At 51.5% G+C, this 17,869-nt stretch overlaps 2 protein-coding genes across 3 annotated transcripts; one reads left to right on the top strand and one right to left on the bottom strand.

Annotated features, from left to right (window-relative positions):
* The first annotated feature begins 646 nt into the window (after window positions 1-646).
* LOC117658333 (monocarboxylate transporter 13-like) lies at window positions 647-6,940 on the top strand. Its single transcript, XM_087891765.1, has 5 exons — window positions 647-718; window positions 1,710-1,929; window positions 2,879-3,022; window positions 4,201-4,977; window positions 5,644-6,940. The coding sequence occupies exons 1-5, from the start codon at window positions 647-649 to the stop codon at window positions 5,868-5,870; spliced, it is 1,440 nt and encodes a 479-aa protein (XP_087747891.1). The 3' UTR covers window positions 5,871-6,940.
* A 237-nt stretch (window positions 6,941-7,177) lies between these two features.
* Window positions 7,178-16,218, bottom strand: LOC117656888 (monocarboxylate transporter 11). 2 transcript variants are annotated; one of them, XM_060685235.2, is made up of 5 exons: window positions 16,055-16,218; window positions 13,188-13,458; window positions 12,566-12,709; window positions 10,965-11,699; window positions 7,178-9,117 (listed from the first exon to the last, which is right to left on the bottom strand). In XM_060685235.2, the coding sequence occupies exons 2-5, from the start codon at window positions 13,384-13,386 to the stop codon at window positions 8,915-8,917; spliced, it is 1,281 nt and encodes a 426-aa protein (XP_060541218.2). In that variant the 5' UTR covers window positions 13,387-13,458; window positions 16,055-16,218; the 3' UTR covers window positions 7,178-8,914. The 2 variants fall into 2 exon arrangements, with proteins under 2 accessions (XP_060541218.2, XP_060541219.2); XM_060685236.2 differs by lacking the exon at window positions 16,055-16,218 and having other exon boundaries at window positions 13,188-13,770.
* Between the last annotated feature and the right edge of the window lie 1,651 nt (window positions 16,219-17,869).

The raw sequence follows: 17,869 nt of genomic DNA, 5'->3' as shown, positions 1-17,869 counted from the left end.
AAAGAAAGAAAGAAAGAAAGAAAGAAAGAAAGAAAGAAAGAGGAAGTAAGGAAGAAAAGGAAAGAAAGAAAAAGAAAGAAAGAAAGAAAGAAAGAAAGAAAGAAAGAAAGAAAGAAAGAAAGAAAGAAAGAAAGAGAAAGAGAGAGAAAATAAAACTAACCAAGATGGATGCTAGTTGAGCAATTGCAGCTGTTAGCTTTCTAATATGTTTTTTTGGGTCCGCATTGTTTCATTGCAACAGGTTGCAAGGTAGGAGAGACATTGGGGAGAGCTTCTGGGGTAGGGAAACAGGGCAGGTGTAAACCAGGTGTAATTTAAGCTCAGGGGCAGCCAGGTGTGGGTTCAGGGTGCAAATCTTGGCCACTGGTGAGAGGGGAGCAGAGGTGATATTCAGCCGGTTCGTACCTTTAAGAGGTGCGGACTTCAACTCCCAGCATCCCCTAGCCAGGATTTGACCAGCTGAGGAATGCTGGGAGTTGAAGTCTGCATATTTTCAGGTGCTGGCTGAGGGAACGTTGGGAGTCGGAGTCTCTGAAAAAGGATGGCTGAGGCATTCTGGGAGTTGTAGGCTCTACCTCTTAACTTGACAGCTGAGGCATTCTGGGAGTTGAAGTCCGTCCGGGCCTCTTAAAATGGCGGCTGGGGAATGCTGGGAGTTGGAAGTCTGCACGTCCTAAAGGGGCTGGCTGGGGAATTCTGGGAGTCAGAGTTGTTGAAGGTTGGGAGGTTAAGGAACGCTGCTCTAAAGGAGGGGGTTTCCAGGCCTCTAAAATGGAGAAGTTGCAGGGGGGGATTTATTTTAAATCAGAGTTAAACAAAATATTCTTTTGAAGAAATTTTAAGCTCCTCATTTGGGCTGTGGGCACCGTGAACATCCCGAGAGATGCAATATTCTTTTTAAAGATGAGACGGGACAGCTGTTTGCCCCAAATGGCCTGGGGTCTCCTGTTTGAGCAGGGGGCTGGACTAGAAGACCTCCAAGGTCCCTTCCAATAATGTTTTTTTCCCTCTCTCTCTCCCTCCCTCCCTCTTTCTCTCCCTCCTTCCCTCTCTCCCTCTCTCTGTACCTCCCTCTTTCTGTCTCTCCCCTTCTGTCCCTCCCTCCCCCTCCCTCCCCCTCTGTCTCTCCCTCCCTCTTTCTCTCCCTCCCTCTTTCTTTTTCTCTCCCTCCCTCTTTCCTCCCTCTTTCTCTCCCTCCCGCCCTTCCTCCCTCTTTCTTCCTCTCTCTCCCTCCTTCCCTCCCTCCTCTCTCCCTCCCTCCCCCTCTCCCTCCCTCTTTCTCTCTCCTTCTTTCCTCCTTTCTCTCCCTCCCTTCCTCCCTCCTTCTCTCTCTCCCTCCTTCCCTCCCTCTTTCTGTCCCTCCTTCTCTCTCTCCCTCCCCGTCTCCCCCTTTCTGTCCCTCCTTCTCTGTGTCCCTCCCTCTCTGTGTCCCTCCCTTTCTCTCCCTCCTTTCCTCCCTCCTTCTCTCTCCCTACCTCCCTCTCATTCTCTCTGTCCCTCCCCCTCCCTCCCCCCTCCCTTCCTCTTTCTCTCCCTCCCTCTCTCTCCCCCTCTCTCTCCCTCTTTCTCTCCTTCCCTTTCCCTCTCCCTCCCTCCCTCCCTACTTCTCTTTCTTTCTCTCCCTCTCTCTTTCCCTCCCTTTCTCCCTTTCTCTCCCTCTTTCTTGTCTCTTTTCCCACTCTGTTCTTCCAATTTCTGCCGGCCGAAAGGAGCCTCCTCCTCCTCCGTCTTCTCCTGCGGTCGCAGCCGTCCCGGATGGCGGCTGGGGCTGGATGGTCGTGCTGGGGGGCTTCGTGCAGTCGGCCCTGGTCTTCGGGGTGATCCGCTCCTTCGGCGTCTTCTTCGTGGAGTTTGTGGCCCATTTCGGAGAATCGGCCGGTTCCGTCTCCTGGGTGGTGTCGCTGGGCATCGCCGTCCTCCAGTTTGCAAGTAAAGGAGAAACAGCGGTGGGGGGGGGCAGGGGGGCACAAAGCATGGATTCCCCCAGGAAAAGTGGAACGAGTTTAAAATTCCCTTTTAGCTGTGCAGGTAGTCCTCGACTTACGACCAGCATTTCCGTTGCTAAGCAAGGCGATTCCTAAGTGATTTCTCTTGCCACGGTTGATAAGCAAATGCAAACGGCAGTCGTTAAATGAATCACATGGTCACTAAATGAATCTGGCTTGTGACATTGGCTTTGCTTGTCAGACGCTGTCTGGAAAAATTGCAAATAATAATAATAATAATAATAATAATAATAATAATAATAATAATTATTATTATTATTATTATTATTATTATTATTATTATTATTATTTAAATTTATTTGCCGTCCACTTCGTTGCAAAGCGAGTCTGGGCAACTCACAGACTGATGGCGATCATGTGACCTTGAGGGGGGGCCCCACAACTCACATCACTTCCATGATGGTCCTGTGATCAAAATTTGGCCGCGTGACTCGTATTTACGACGGTCCCCGGGGTCCCGCGATCCCCTTCCGTCAAAAGTGATGGGTCAGCCTGATTCACTTAAGAACCGGATTGCCCACTTCGCAACGGCGGCGAAAAAGATCGTAAAATGGAGCCGAACTCTCTTAAGCCCCGTCTCGCTTAGCGACAGAAATTGGGATCGTAAGTTGAGGGTGACCCGTATAACATTAGGCCCGGCATCGCACCCGGGACAAACGTCAACTGCCAGTCCAAATCTGGAAAACGGGGGCATTGTCGTCTTCTCTGTTTTGGAAAACAAAACATTTTTCAGTTTGGGAGTTCTAGTATTTCTCGAGCGTGCCTAGTATCTCTCGCCGGCGCCTAGTTGGGAAAAATGTAACTGAGCAGATTGCTGGGAGAGTGGGCTCAGGGATCTCCTAATAAGCTCTTGATGCTGGTGTCTCCCCCAGGTCCTCTGGGGAGCACCCTCAGCGCCCGCTACGGGGCGCGCCCGGTTGTGATGGCCGGTGGTTTTCTGTCCAGCGCGGGGCTGTTCCTGGCGTCCTTCTCCACCAGCCTGGTCCACCTTCACCTCACCATCGGTCTTCTCACAGGTAGTTGTGGTTGTGAACATCTCCCCTCTCCCGCCCCCCGATCATTCAAAAGGGGCACAGGAAAAGCGAGAATCCCTTTGTCAACACACCGAGGTTCCAAAGGTGGCCTCTCAGAGCATGTCCAGAGTGCTTTCCCCAGTGTTGGGATTCAGCCGGTTCGCGTTGTTAAATTGCTGGCGGGCCCCACCCCTTCCAGGAGTCGTTCCCCCCCCACCCGTGGCCCGTTTTTGCTCCCAGGTAAGTGCAGGGAGGCCTATTAGGCCTAAAACGGGGCATCGGGGGGGGGGGGCAGAACTCCTGGAAGGGGCGGGGCCAGCCAGCATATTTAACAACTGGTTCACGCGAACCGGCTGAATCCCATTTTTGCTCCCAGGAGGCTGCAGGGAGGCCTACTAGGCCCAAAATGTGGCATGGGGGGGGCATTGCACCCCCCTGCCTGTTTTTGCTCCCGGGGGTGGTACGAGAGGCCGACGGCTGCTTGTCACACCCTCTGACCACACCCACCATGGCCACGCCCACCCAACCAGTCATTAGGGCAGAGAACCGGTTGTTAAATTATTTGAATCCCACCACTGGCTTTCCCCCTTGCTGCTGTTAAATTCTTGGGAAGGGGCGGGGGGGTGTCTCTCAATCCAGCTAGAAACAAACCAGCCGATCAAAATTTAAGGAAGTTGGAGGTCGAAATCTTCCGGGAAGCCAAGATGGGGCAGTTGGGGTTGGAGAAGATCAACCTGAGTTTAAGATAGCTGACCTTCTTAGGCCACATCGCTGTGTCAACAAGTGTACTTAATTCACTGAATACTTCACTTAATAGTAATTGTGTCCAGAAAGTCGTAAAATGGGGCAAAACTTCACAACCAGCAATAAGGATCTGGGGCTCAAATGTGGTCGTACGTCGAGGACGACCTGCGTGGAAACCACCATCTCCATAAAGTTGGACCTCAGGTTTCCAGAATGCCTCGGTCAGCTTCTCGTAGGCTGATGTTCTTCCCGTGTTAGAGACCCCGTAGTTCAACATCTTCTAGATTGCAACCTCACGGCGCCTGGTGCCTGGGATCGGATCGACCAGGACGGGTGGGATGAGGGAGTCCCTGTAGGTCTGATCGAACTGGGGGACCCCGCTGAGTCTGACCGTGGTCTTTCCTCCCCCCCTCTTTCTTCTCTCCCATTGGAGGTAGGTCTAGGTTGGGCTCTGGTCTTCACACCTTCGGTGGCCGCCGTGTCCCACTACTTCGAGAAACGACGGACCCTGGCCATGGGTCTGGCCGTCTCGGGGGCCGGCGTCTCCTCGCTGGCCTTCTGCCCGTTCTTCCAGTACCTGGTGGACTCGTACGGATGGCGGGGAGCTCTCCAGATCGTGGCAGCGATGTCTCTGAACCTGGTGGCATCCGGCGCGGTGTTGCGCCCGTTGGCGGTAGAGGACGCTCAACCCAACGGCGAAAAGGACAGGGACGTCCATCAGGAGCCGAGGACCCTCGCCTCCTCCTTCTCCCTGGAGCTGCTCCACCACGGACCCTTCCTGCGTTACGTCTTGGTTTTCGTCCTGGTGGACATGGGGTACTTCGTGCCCTATGCGCACCTGGTAGCTTACGCGAGGGACGTGGGCTGTGGAGAGTATGACGCCGCTTCCATCATGTCGGTCGCCGCCGTGGCAGACATGGTGGGTCGCGTCTTCGCCGGGTGGTTGGCGGATGCCCGGGTCTTCTCGCGTTCGGTCCACGACCTGACTCTCTGGATGGCCTTGACGGGCATCTGCCTGGCCCTGGTGCCCCTCGGACACAGCTTGGAGACCCTGATGCCCCTCGGCCTCTGCTACGGTTTTTTCGCCGGTGCTTTGGTCCCGCTGCAGTTCACTAGCCTGGTGGAGATCGTGGGTGCCCGCTACGTGATGGCGGGCATCGGGTACATGCATATGCTGGAGAGCACGGGGGCCCTGGTGGGCACCCCTATTTCAGGTAAAAAAAATGGGGGGTACCCCTCCTTTGTGAGAAGATCCTCTGGAGTTTTGCGTTAAACGTTTGCGTTCAAACCATCGCGGGACATTCGCTCAACAACCGCCACACACACACAAAAAATGTCACGATACAGGTACTCCTCGACTTAAAACCATTCGCTTAGTGACTGTTCAAGGTTGCAACAGTACCAAAAGAAGCGACTTACGACCGCGTCTCGCATTTACAACCGTTGCAACATCCCCACGGTCAAAATTCAGACGCTTGCCAACAGACTCCTATTTATGACGGGTTGTAGCATCCCGAGTGGGGAGGTCACATAATCCCCCCCTCCTTTTGCGACCTTCTGACAAGCCAAGTCCACGGGGAAGCCCGATTTCCTTTACAACGGTGTGACTCACTTCACAAGTGCAGTGATTCACTTAACAACTGGGGCAAGAAAAGTGGTTAAATTCCCTTAAGAAATGCCTCGCTTAGCGGTAGAAACGTTCCATTGTGGTCGTAGGTCGAGGACTACCTGTACTAATTGAATTCAACCATAGAGTAACATGTGTTGCAGAGAGACCTCCTTTGATCAGTGGTTGACGATTTGAGGGGTGGGGGGGAGTCCCGGGGAAAAGGCCGGTTACGCAACATCCTGAGAGCGAAACCCCGTTTTTTGCATTGCAGGCTGGCTGAGGGACATCACGGGGAACTTCACCGCGTCCTTCATCTGCGCCGGAGTTGTCCTCTTGGCTGCCAGCCTACTTCTTCTCACCTTGCCCGACTACTTCTCCTGTTCAAGGGCACCCAAAGCCCATCTGCCTGGCCCGGCCGAGCCCCATGGTCCAAAGAGCCTGGAATCCAGAGGGGTACCCCAACAAGGCAGGGACCTTTACCGGATAGAAACTGGCTAATTCACCCCGACGATCAAATAGAAGTGAAGCCTTCTCCGCAAATCTTCGTACGTCCTGCAGGTCAGGAGAAGAAGCACTGATGATGTTACCTCAATGGGTCATGAAACGTCCACAAGGAAACCACCAAGCTCAGAGAGCTCCAGGGACTCCACAGTTCTTTTCCTCCTCCTCCTCCTCCTCCTCCTCCTCCTCCTCCTCCCCCTCCTCTTCCTCCTGCTCCTTCTCTCCCCCCTACAAACTCCACTTCCTTCCTTCCAAGTTCGGAGAACACCAAGAACCCTATAGTCTTCCTCCTCCTTTTCCTCCTCCTCCTCCTCTCCCCCGCTTCTGACACTGATGACACTCCCTAGTTGGGCCACGAAACGTCCGTTCCTTGAATTTGTTAATTTTATTCGTCGGTTTTCTATTCAAGCTAAGAACCGTTGGTGGGGGGGGAAAATGGGAATTTGTAGACTATGCATGCCTTCTTTTGCTCCTCGACATATTTATTTATTTACACATATTTTTTTTAAAACTCTCAACTCCTATCCACTCTGGAATTTCTGGCAGGAGACAGATTTAGCAAATAAATTACCAACTTGGTTTTTTTTTATTTTGGTCACGGTTAACTGGTGTGTGGAGGTAAGTTTTAACGTCAATAGTTGTATTCTTTTTTTTCGAAGGAAAAAAAAAATCCCACACCTTAGCCAAAGCTTTCTTTATAGTTATAGTTTATTTATATTTTTTTCTAAAAGATAATTTCACTACCGATTTTTAGAGTTGTTCCAAAGCTGATCAAGAAGACGAAAGAAACAGTATTTTTATTGGACATTCTACCGGAAAAAATATGATATATCTGGTCTTGCATCGATTAAAAGCAACTCAAATTGTTATTTGCACAGCAATGGAAAAATGATGAGATTCCATCTGAGGGGAAACGTAATTAAGAAAATATTAAGAATGCGCAGAAATGGATAGATTAACGCTCACTATGAAGGATAAAGAAGAAACGGAATATTTTTTGATATGGGATATATTCTATCGATGGCTGGACAATTGAAAAAGAAGTGAGAAAGGAGGAGATATAAAAAGAGGAAATGTTAATGTGGAGAATCGTTAAGGAAGAGGGTGTTAAGTATTATTGTTATTATATTATTAATAATATTATGGCGATGAATACTACAACGAATATGTGGACTATCATTGTTTAAAAATTGACTGTGCCCAGATCTCACACTGTTTGATGGAAATTGAATGTTATATAAATAAAATTTAAAAAAAAAACATTAAAAAAAGAAGATGATGATGAAAGACAGAAAAACAGCAACTTCAGGAGAATAATGGACTCAAATTTTATTTTAAAATATACGGGTCGAGTGATTTTAAACAGCTCTCTGAAAAGGGACATCCGAAGTAATTGGCTCATGAGTGTGCAAAAGTGTAAAAGTGTGCAAAGCTGCACACCGCAGCATGTTCTGCCTTTGGGGGTCAAGCACAGAGACCTTCAGTTTACAAAAATACCCCCCAAATATTAGTATTTTTTTACCCCAAGTTAGAGAAGAAGAACGCCAGGAGAGGCATTTGGGAGCCCCCCCCACACAAATATAGGTCGTCCTCGAATTATGACCACAATGCAGTCCCAAATTTTGGCTGCTGAGCGAGACCATCGTTAAGTGGGTTTTGTCCCATTTTACGACCTTTCTGGCCACCGTTGTTAAGTGAATCACTGCAGTTCTTAAGCGAGTCACACGGTTCTTAAGCGGATCCGGCTTTCCCCTGTTGACTTTGCTCATCGGAAGGTCGCAACCCCCTGCCCCCGGACGCTGCGATCGTCATAAATACAAGTCACGTCTTTCAATACTGTCGCGAGCGTGAATGGTCACTAAGTGAATCAGTAACACGGTTGTTAAGTGGATCTGGCTTCCCCTGTTGACTTGTCAGAAGGTCACGAAGGGATTGCAGGACCCCGGGACGCTGTGACCGTCATAAATACGAGTCCGTTGCCGAGTGTCTGAATTTGGATCACGTGACTCTGGGGATACTGCAACGGTCATAAGTGTGAAAAACGGTCATAAGTTGATTTTTTCAGTGAGGTTGTAACTTTGAACGGTCGCTAAGCGAATGGTTGTAAGTCGAGGACTACCTGTGTAGCTCAACATCGCCCCCTGATGCTTCTAAGAATGACATCATTGCAAAGATGACAAGTATTGAACGTACAAGGGTTCCTTGACTTATGACGCATTGCTTAGTGACCGTTTGAAATTACGGCCGACCTTCCTGGGGGGGCGGTACTTGAGACCCGGTTCTGAAATTCCAGCAGATGTCCCCCCCCCACAGTCACATGACTGCATTTCGGGGACTCAGGACATTTACAGACATTTGCAGTGTCCCGTTGGTTCACTTAATGACGGCCTTATTTGATAACATGCACTGTTAAAAAAAGGGTGAAAATATGGTTAGTCCTCAATTTATGTCCATTTGAAACCTTCCTGCTTGGCTTCCGACGAGGAAAATTCAGGGGGGGAAGCCAGATTCGCTTAACGATGGCGTGACTTGTTTAACGACTTCTCAGCGATTGGCTGGCCAAAAAAAAAAAAGCCATTAAACCGGGCGGGACTCACTTAACGACCGCCTTGCTTAGCCATGGAAATTCTGTTGCCCATTGTGGTCGTAAGCCGAGGACTACCCCTATCAGTGGGTGACCTGATTTACAACCGTCGTGACTTACGACCGTGATGGGCAGGCTCCATGACGGTCGTACGTTCGAGGACTACACACCTGTATGATCCAACAGTTTCTAGGTCATCTCACAAACTCGGGAGCTCCCTGTGGCCAAAATTTAATTTTTGTGGACGTAGCAACAGGCACCCGTGTCCCCTTTCAACGTCGGACACTAGAGAAGGCACCAGAGATGGTCTTCAAGGCAGTGGATGATGGGTTTGATGCATTGGAGAAGGGGACAGGAATCCGGGGTCCCATAAGTAGGTTAGATTCCCACTCCCATCATCCTGGTTGGGTGATGGGCATTGCTGGAAGTCCACAGATAGAGGAATGTGGGGTGTCTTTCATATTTCCAAATGCCTCCTGGGCGGCATGGGGCAGGGAGTCTTCGGATGCCCCACAATGCTGGGCATCTCGTCTTGCTGGGCGCTGCGGCACCCGGACGAAGGCGAGGGAAGAGCCAGGAAAACCAGGCTGGCACAGAGGACAAAGGCACCCCCGACCAGGAACGAAGCAGTAAAGTCTCCGGTTTGGTCCCGCAGGAAGCCTGGAAAGAAAAGAAGAGAGAAGAGAGGCATAAACCATCATTGGTGGCTTAATCACGGCTTGTCAGATAAACCCTTAATCTGGCTGAAAATGGAGGCTTGGGTTCACTGTTTGCAAGATTCCCAGACTGAGCTAGAAAGCAGCTGGGATTTAGTCATGTTTCTCAAACTTGGCCATTCAAGACGGGGACTTCAACTCCCAGAATTCCCCAGCCAACATGCTTTAAGATGTCTGAACTTCAACTCCCATAATTCCCCAGCCAACATGCTTTAAGATGGGTGGACTTCAATTCCCAGAATTCCCCAGCCAACATGCTTTAAGATGTCTGGACTTCAACTCCCAGAATTCCCCAGCCAACATGCTTTAAGATGCGTGGACTTCAATTCCCAGAATTCCCCAGCCAACATGCTTTAAGATGTCTGGACTTCAACTCCCAGAATTCCCCAGCCAGCCTGCTTTAAGATGGGTGGACTTCAACTCCCAGAATTCCCCAGCCAGCCTGCTTTAAGATGGGTGGACTTCAACTCCCAGAATTCCCCAGCCAACATGCTTTAAGATGTCTGGACTTCAACTCCCAGAATTCCCCAGCCAACATGCTTTAAGATGCGTGGACTTCAATTCCCATAATTCCCCAGCCAACATGCTTTAAGATGGGTGGACTTCAACTCCCAGAATCCCCCAGCCAACATGCTTTAAGATGTCTGGACTTCAACTCCCAGAATTCCCCAGCCAACATGCTTTAAGATGGGTGGACTTTAACTCCCATAATTCCCCAGCCAACATGCTTTAAATGTCTGGACTTTAACTCCCATAATTCCCCAGCCAACATGCTTTAAGATGTCTGGACTTCAACTCCCAGAATTCCCCAGCCAACATGCTTTAAGATGCGTGGACTTCAATTCCCAGAATTCCCCAGCCAACATGCTTTAAGATGTCTGGACTTCAACTCCCAGAATTCCCCAGCCAACATGCTTTAAGATGTCTGGACTTCAACTCCCAGAATTCCCTAGCCAGCCTGCTTTAAGATGGGTGGACTTCAACTCCCAGAATTCCCCAGCCAGCCTGCTTTAAGATGGGTGGACTTCAACTCCCAGAATTCCCCAGCCAGCCTGCTTTAAGATGGGTGGACTTCAACTCCCAGAATTCCCCAGCCAACATGCTTTAAGATGTCTGGACTTCAACTCCCAGAATTCCCCAGCCAGCCTGCTTTAAGATGCGTGGACTACAACTCCCAGAATTCCCCAGCCAACATGCTTTAAGATGGGTGGACTTCAACTCCCATAATTCCCCAGCCAACATGCTTTAAATGTCTGGACTTTAACTCCCAGAATTCCCCAGCCAGCCTGCTTTAAGATGTCTGGACTTCAACTCCCAGAATTCCCCAGCCAGCCTGCTTTAAGATGTCTGGACTTCAACTCCCAGAATTCCCCAGCCAGCCTGCTTTAAGATGTCTGGACTTCAACTCCCAGAATTCCCCAGCCAGCAAAGGTTTATCAGAATTCAGCATGGATAGGATGAGAAAAAAAATTCACATGGTTTTTGATTGAGTATCTTTCTTAGTAGATAGTGGGAATGCGGCCGAGCAGATGTAATATATCTTGAATTCAGCAAAGGGGAAAAAACTACCCCACGACAAGCAAAAATGAATAAACCAGTTGGGAGGGAGGGGTGTTAGAGGGTAGGACAATTAAATGGGAAATTGATGTGCTGTCCGGGGCATTCTGGGAGTTGTAGTCCGCCTGTCTTAAAGGGGCCAGGTTTGCGAAATTTTAAGTAAACACGGAAGCCATCTTGCCCAGAACAACATCGGGACTCTGCTCCATACAAGCACCTCACACTAACCCTTACCTGAGAGAGGGGGTCCCAGCAGCCCCCCGACGCTCATCGACATCATGCACAGCCCCGTGGCGTTCACGACGCGGCTGATGCCCACCAGCTCGGGCAAAACCGCAAAGGCCACCGTCGCGAAGCTTCCTGCGCTGGCACCGTAGAGGACAGCTAAGAGGAGCAGGCTGGCATAGGAGGAGGCGGCCGGGAAGAAGAGGAGGGTGGCTCCCACCAAGGAATTGAAGGCCACCAGTAGATAGACGGGGGGCAGGAGACGCCGGTCGGCCACGCAGCCGGTTAGCAGCCGGGCTACGGCGTCGGCTAAGGCGGCTAGCGAGACCACGAAGGCTGCGCTGTACGGTTCTATGCCCAGCGCCCGTCCGTAAGCGTCCAGGTGCACGTACGGGGTGAAGTACCCAGCGGCCAGGAGGGCAGTGCCCAGGGCGAACGCCCCAAAGCCCCTCTGGGCCAAGAGGCCCACATCAAAGATGGAGGTCAACTTAGGGGGGTCTCCCCGCAAGGCCAGGGGCCGAAGGAGGGCCCCGCCGGGCACCAGGTGGAGGGTCAGGGCAGAGGCGGCCAGCAAGGTGCCCCGCCAGGCGAGATGGTCGGCCACCAGGCGCAGGAGGGGAGAGAGGGCAAAAGAGGTCAGGCCGTTCCCGGTTAAGGCCAGACCCATGGCCAGCGACCTTCGGGTGGAGAAGTAGCGTGAGAGAGTCCCCATGGTGGGGGCGAACGCCAACGCCCAGCCCAACCCTGCAGGCGGACAGAAAGAAGAAAAGGGAAGTTTTCCCCGTAAGATTTTGTTCCACGGTATTTATTTTTATCTTGATTGATTCATTTATATCCCATATTGTGTTTACAAATAACTCGCGGCTCCCTCCTCCTATTTTCCCCACAACAATCCTGTGAGGTAGGCCAGGCTGAGAGAGGGACTGGCTCAAAGTCACTCAGTCGGCTTTCACGGATAAGGCGGGACTAGAACTCACCGTCTCCTGGTGATTGGCCCAAAATCATTTGGCTGGCTTTCGTGCCTAAGGCAGGACTAGAACTCACGTCTCCTGGTGATTGGCCCAAAGTCACCCAGCCAGCCTTCATATCTAGGGCGGAACTAGAACTCACCGTCTCCTGGTGATTAGCCCAAAGTCACCCAGATGGCTTTCGTGGCTAAGGCGGAATTAGAACTCACTGTCCCCTGGTGATTGGGCGAAAGTCACCCAGCTGATTTCCAAACTTAGGGCGGGACTAGAACTCACCGTCTCCTGGTGATTGGCCCAAAGTCAACCTGCTGGTTTTTGTATCTAAGGCAGAACTAGAACTCACTGTCACCTGGTGATTGGCCCTAAGTCACTCTTGTATGTCTACGGTGCAACTAGAATTCACAATCTCTAATTTTTTAGCGGCGCCTCTTAACCACAAGACCAAAGTAGCTCTAGATGCAAAACTTTCAGGCAGGTGTCTCTGCAGGGAGAGGTCAAAAGAGTCAAGATGGCCACCCTGTGAGGGCAAAGGAGGCATCTGGCATCAAAAGGGGTGGAGCTTCAACTAGGCGCTGGCAGCCATTTTGACCAAATCTGGGTGCAGACTGACGCACTCTGGAAAGCAGGTTCTGCCCGACTCACCTGTCAGGAATCCCAGGCTCAGGTATAACTGGAATAAGGAGGTGCTGAAGGCCGCCCCAAAGATGCCCAACGAAGACAGTAGCCCACCCAGCATGACTACCGGACGCGCTCCGTAGCGGGTACTTGCTGCTGTACCCAGGGGACCTGTCCAGGAAGAGACAGAGATGGGGTTTGGGGGTGGGGGGGATTGGAAAAGAATAGCCGGTTGTTAAACGAGTCGCACCTCGTTTTACCACCTTTGGTCTCCACCGTCGTTAAGCGAATCATGCGGTCGTTAAGCGAAGCCGGATGACACCATCGATTTTGCTTGTCGAAAGCCTCCTGGGGAGGTCGCAAATGGGGGAATCCCACGACCGAACGCCTGAATTTCGATCACTCGACCGTGGAGATGCTGCGACGGCCGTAAGTCTGAGGACTGGTCGTAAGTCAGTGTCGTCAGTTTGAGTGGTCGCTAAGTGAATGGCCGTAATTCTATGTTCTCCTTTTGAAGGCATCGCTCTCCCGCTCAAAAGTTAAGTTAGGTGAGGATTGAAAAGTAGGGTCCCGGGTGCGAAAATCGCCCCCCGGCTGAATGTAGCAGGGCCTTCTTGGGATTGGCCCCCTTGGGGGGGGGGAAACTTACTTGCAAACTGTTGGGTTGCCAAGGCGATGGCCGTCACCCAGGACACCTGGGCCGTGGTGGCCTGGAAAGCCCCCACCAGGTCTTCAAAGAGGACGCCGAGGGATCGCAGAATGCCAAAAGTGAGCGAGTTGGCCAGGAACCCTGCGAGGACTACCAGCCAGCCCCAGCCTCCATCTGGGGGGTCTTCCGGGGGCAGCATCTCCAGCCAGGGGTGGGGTCTTCAAGAGGGAACCTTGCAGAGAAGGGGGGTCCACTCACTCCACACCTTGTCCTGGAGAGGAAAATAAAAGCATCTCTAGGTTTTTGCAAATGGACAAAATCTGGATCGGTGCAATACTAAACCTGGCCTGCGGGTGGCAGGAGCAGACTTCCATCAACCATGGGGAACTTATAAGTTTCTTGTTATGGGGAACATGAGTTTTTGTGTATATTCTGAGCGGGAGATTGTGAATTGCTGGGTTCTGCAGACCCCAAAGCGAAGGTGGAAGAGGGATTTTATGGGTTGTTACATTCTAGACAGGCAGTCCTCCACGTACGACGATTCATTTAGTGGCCAAAGTTACAACGGCACTGGAAAAAAAGTGATTTACAATCGTTTTTCATATTTACGACCATTGCTGCATCCCCGCGGTCACATGAGCTTGGCAACTGGTTCACATTTACGACGGGCGCAGTGTCCTGGGGTCACACGATCCCCTTTGCGACCATCTGATGAGCAAAGTCAGTGAGGAAGCCGGTTTCGCTTAAGAACCGTGTGACTATGCTTAACAAAGGGATTCGCTTAACAATGATGGCAAGAAAGGTCGCACAATGGGGCAAAGCTCCTTTAACCAGTGTCTCGCTTAGCGTCAGGAATGTGGGCCTCCATTGTGGTCGTAAATCGAGGAGTATTTGTCGTCAGCCTGCCACCTCTCCACCTCTCCATTCCCTCCCCTTTCAAGAAGAGATTGGAGTGCCGTCGGTCAGAAATGGTTTGGGCCGTGATGGCGAACCTATGGCACATGTGCCACAGGTGGCATGTGTAGCCATATTGGTCCCACCGGAAGTTGGCAAATGGGCCGTTTTTGGACTCCGGAGGGCCTCTGGGGGAATGAGGAAGGCCGTTTTCACCCTCCCCAGACTCCTAGAAAGACTCCGGAGCCTGAGGACAGCAAAAAACGGGCCTTTCGGTCCTACTGGAAGTTGGCAAATGGGCCATTTCCGGCCTCTGGAGGGCCTCTGGATGGGGGGGGAGGCCGTTTTCACCCTCCCCAGACTCCCAGAGAGACTCTGGAGGCTGGGGATAGCAAAAAGCGGTCCCACCGGAAGTTGGCAAATAGGCTGTTTCCAGCCTCCAGAGGGCCTCTGGGTGTGTGTGGGGAAAGCCGTTTTCACCCTCCCCAGACTCCTAGAGAGGCTCCGGAGACTGGGGATAGCAAAAAGCGGGCCTTCCGGTCCCACTGGAAGTTGGCAAATGGGCTGTTTCCGGCCTCCGGAGTGCCTCTGGTGGGGTGGGGAGGCCATTTTTGCCCTCCCCAGACTCCTAGAGAGGCTCCAGAGACTGGGGATAGCAAAAAATGGGCCTTCCAGTCCCACCGGAAGTTGGCAAATGGGCTGTTTCCGGCCTCCGGAGTGCCTCTGGTGGAGTGGGGAGGCCATTTTTGCCCTCCCCAGACTCCTAGAGAGGCTCCAGAGACTGGGGATAGCAAAAAATGGGCCTTCCAGTCCCACCGGAAGTTGGCAAATGGGCTGTTTCCGGCCTCCGGAGGGCCTCTGGGTGGTGGTGGGAAAAGCTGTTTTCACCCTCCCCAGACTCCTAGAGAGGCTCTGGAGGCTGGGGATAGCAAAAAGCAGGCCTTCCGGTCCCACCGGAAGTTGGCAAATGGGCCGTTTTCGCCCTCCCCAGACTCCTAGAAAGGCTCTGGAGCCTGGGGAGAGAGAAAAACGGGCCTACTGGGCCATCGCGTGCCAGGATCGGGGGGAGCGTGGGGGGGTACGCAAATGCGCAGGGGTGGGGTGCATAGAATTATAGATGTGGGCATGCTCCTGGCACGCGATGGCAAAAAGGTCACCGGGGTAGGGTCTCCTGCTTGGGCGGGGGGGTTGGACTAGATGACCGACAAGGTCCCTTCCAACTCTGTTAATCTCATCTAATCTAATTTAATCCCCCCTCCTTGGAAAACAGATCTGGTCCAATTTAAATAATCAAGTTGGCCAACCGAAGGATTACAATAAACCGAGAAGGAAAGAGGAGAAGTTGGAACTGGTTGGATTGGTTTTTTTGGGGGGTGGGGTCAGCGGGAGGGGGCTGAGCTGTAACCCCATCCGTCTGGGAAACTGCCCTTTTATTTATTTATTTTTTTGCAAGATGGCAAATTTTAATATTAAAATGGTGGGTTTGCCCGGAATTAAGATTTATGCTGCTGTTGTTTTTTTTTACCTGGGATCGCAGGTGAGAAAGTGGGCGGGTGGGGAGGGGGCTGCAAAACAGGGAGGAGGGTGGGGAGAGAAGGGGTTTGGGGGGCAAATGGAGACCCAAGAAACCCCCCCACCCCGTAGACTGAAGGGGGCACCCTCTATGTCTATGGGGAGGGGGGGATTGGTACCTGGTCAAGGCTTAGGGGAAAGACGGATCACAAGTCCCCAAATCAGGTGGGGGAGCCGTGGGGTGGTGCAATTCAGCCCCTTTGGGGAGGGGGGGTCTCAGGTTACCTGTTCCTTCCCCCTCCCATCCCAATGAAGGTGTGAGAACTGAGACAACAGGACGAGCAAAAAACCGGCTGCAAGAAATAAGAGGAAGGTGTAACATCTTTGGGGAACCAAGGTGTGGGTCAAATTCCTTCCCCCCTTCCTCATTCCCTGACAAACCCCCCTCCCCAATTCTTTACCTGCAGCAGCCGAAGGTAGAAACGCACCTTTAAGCAGGTGAGGCTTTCTCTGCCAGGAACCCGGGATGGGGGGGGGAGACGTCTGTGTTTTCGGGCACCCGCAAAGGGGCAGCTTTGGTGCTCCTGGAAAAAGCTAGAATGGTGAAGGATGGCTCTTCCCCCAAGGAGGGAGGGAGGGAGGGGCTGCCCCCCTGCCCCCCCCCGAGGATTACCAGAGGTGGTTTAGAGGTGGAGCTCTGGCCTCACAATCAGGAGGCTGTGAGTTTGATCCTAGGGAAGAGCCAGGTATTTCTCTTTCTGGGCAAACTGAGAATATATCTGCCGAACAAAACTCCTCATCGGAGACAGGAAAAGCATCCGGCCAGTAAACACTCAGCTAGCTCCATTCAGTTGCCCAGACTCCACCCGGCAAGGGATTATGGGGTCGTTAAAAGAAGATGGTGACAGGGAGGGCCTGGGTGGCGCCTGCTGGCCCAGAGAAGGCCGGGCAGGGCAGGGCAGTGCCACCCATTCGTGGCTGCAACCCCAAACTTCACACCACCGTTTTGTGGCTCCCGGTGAAGTCCGTTCGGTCACTTCCAAAGGTTGAACTGGAATATTCCAAAGATATTCCGGTATCCTGACCGGATGCGCAACAGCAAAGATGAGAGTTCTGTTGAGCATGTGCAGAGTGCTTGGCGCAAAGCAAATAGGACTGGGGAAAAGCTGGGTTGTTGCCAGCGTGCGCTTCAAAGGAGGCCGTGCCACTGTTTTGCAGGTGATCCTTGACTTACGACGATTCATTTACTGACCGTTTGAATTTTGGAATTGAATTTATGTATTTATGACCATTGCAGTGTCCCGTGATTCCCGTTTTGCGACCTTCTGACATGTAAAGTCCATGGGAAACCCAGATTCGCTTAACAACCCTGTTGCTAAATTATCAATGTAAGTGATTCGCTGAACGGTGGCAAGGAAAGTCATAAAATAGGGAAACTTAACAAACATCTCGCTTAACAACAGAAATTTTGGGCTAAATTGTGGTCGTACATCAAGGACCCCTTGTATTTTCCAGTGTGCATCATTCTGCAGGATTCAACTATTTATTCATTGATTGATTTATTAAATTTATACAGGTAGTCCTCCACTTATGACCGCAATTGAGCCTAACATTTCTGTTGTTAAGCGAGACCCTTGTTAAGTGAATTTTGCCCCCATTTTACGACCTTTCTTGCCACAGTTAAGTGAACCTCTGCAGTTAGTACTAAGTTAGTAACTCGGTTGTTAAGTGAATCCAGCTTTCCCTACGGAGCTTCCTTGTCGGAAGGTCGCAAAAGGGGATCATGTGACTCCGGGACACAGCAACGTTCATAAATCCGAGTCAGTTGCCAAGCAAATGAACGGTCGTAAATCCGAGTCAGTTGCCAAGCCTACACATTTGTGGTGTCCCGCGGTCACATTTTATAAAGTTTTTGCTAAAACCCACCATTTACTTCCAATGAACAATTAACCACCCAGAATGAACCATCGGTTCGCTTAACGATGGTGCTGTTCACTTTATGCCCGTTGCGCTCACTTAACAACGGTCGTAAAGTTGGATCGGTCACGTGGGTGACCCGTTTTACAACCGCCGTGACTTAGCACCGTCATGGACAGGCTCCGTGACGGTTGTAAGTCGAGGAGTAACCTGTACTATGACCAAAAAAACCTGGTTTCCCACATGGGGGGTTTGATCCCTCAACCTCTGGAACTTTAAGGCACATGGACTTCAACTCCCAGAATTCCCCAGCCAGCATGTTAAGGAATATCTGTTGTTGTGGTCACGCCATCCAGCGG

Source organism: Pantherophis guttatus, chromosome 4, assembly GCF_059756535.1.
Source record: "Pantherophis guttatus breed Tessera chromosome 4, ASM5975653v1, whole genome shotgun sequence".
Taxonomy (NCBI): Eukaryota; Metazoa; Chordata; class Lepidosauria; order Squamata; family Colubridae; genus Pantherophis; species Pantherophis guttatus.
The sequence above is the reverse complement of the archived record's forward strand: the minus strand, read 5'-3'. Positions and strand labels throughout refer to the sequence as shown.

Excerpts from the sequence above, each read along its gene's own strand:
- LOC117658333 (XM_087891765.1), top strand. The coding sequence starts at position 647 with ATGCTGGGAGTTGGAAGTCTGCACGTCCTAAAGGGGCTGGCTGGGGAA. Across the intron at positions 719-1,709 it reads GGGAGTCAGAGTTGTTGAAG|GAGCCTCCTCCTCCTCCGTC; the intron begins GTTGGGAGGTTA and ends GCCGGCCGAAAG. Across the intron at positions 1,930-2,878 it reads CGCCGTCCTCCAGTTTGCAA|GTCCTCTGGGGAGCACCCTC; the intron begins GTAAAGGAGAAA and ends TGTCTCCCCCAG.
- LOC117656888 (XM_060685235.2), bottom strand. The coding sequence starts at position 13,386 with ATGCTGCCCCCGGAAGACCCCCCAGATGGAGGCTGGGGCTGGCTGGTA. Across the intron at positions 11,700-12,565 it reads GAGCCTGGGATTCCTGACAG|GGTTGGGCTGGGCGTTGGCG; the intron begins GTGAGTCGGGCA and ends GTCCGCCTGCAG. Across the intron at positions 9,118-10,964 it reads GCTGGGACCCCCTCTCTCAG|GCTTCCTGCGGGACCAAACC; the intron begins GTAAGGGTTAGT and ends TTTTCTTTCCAG.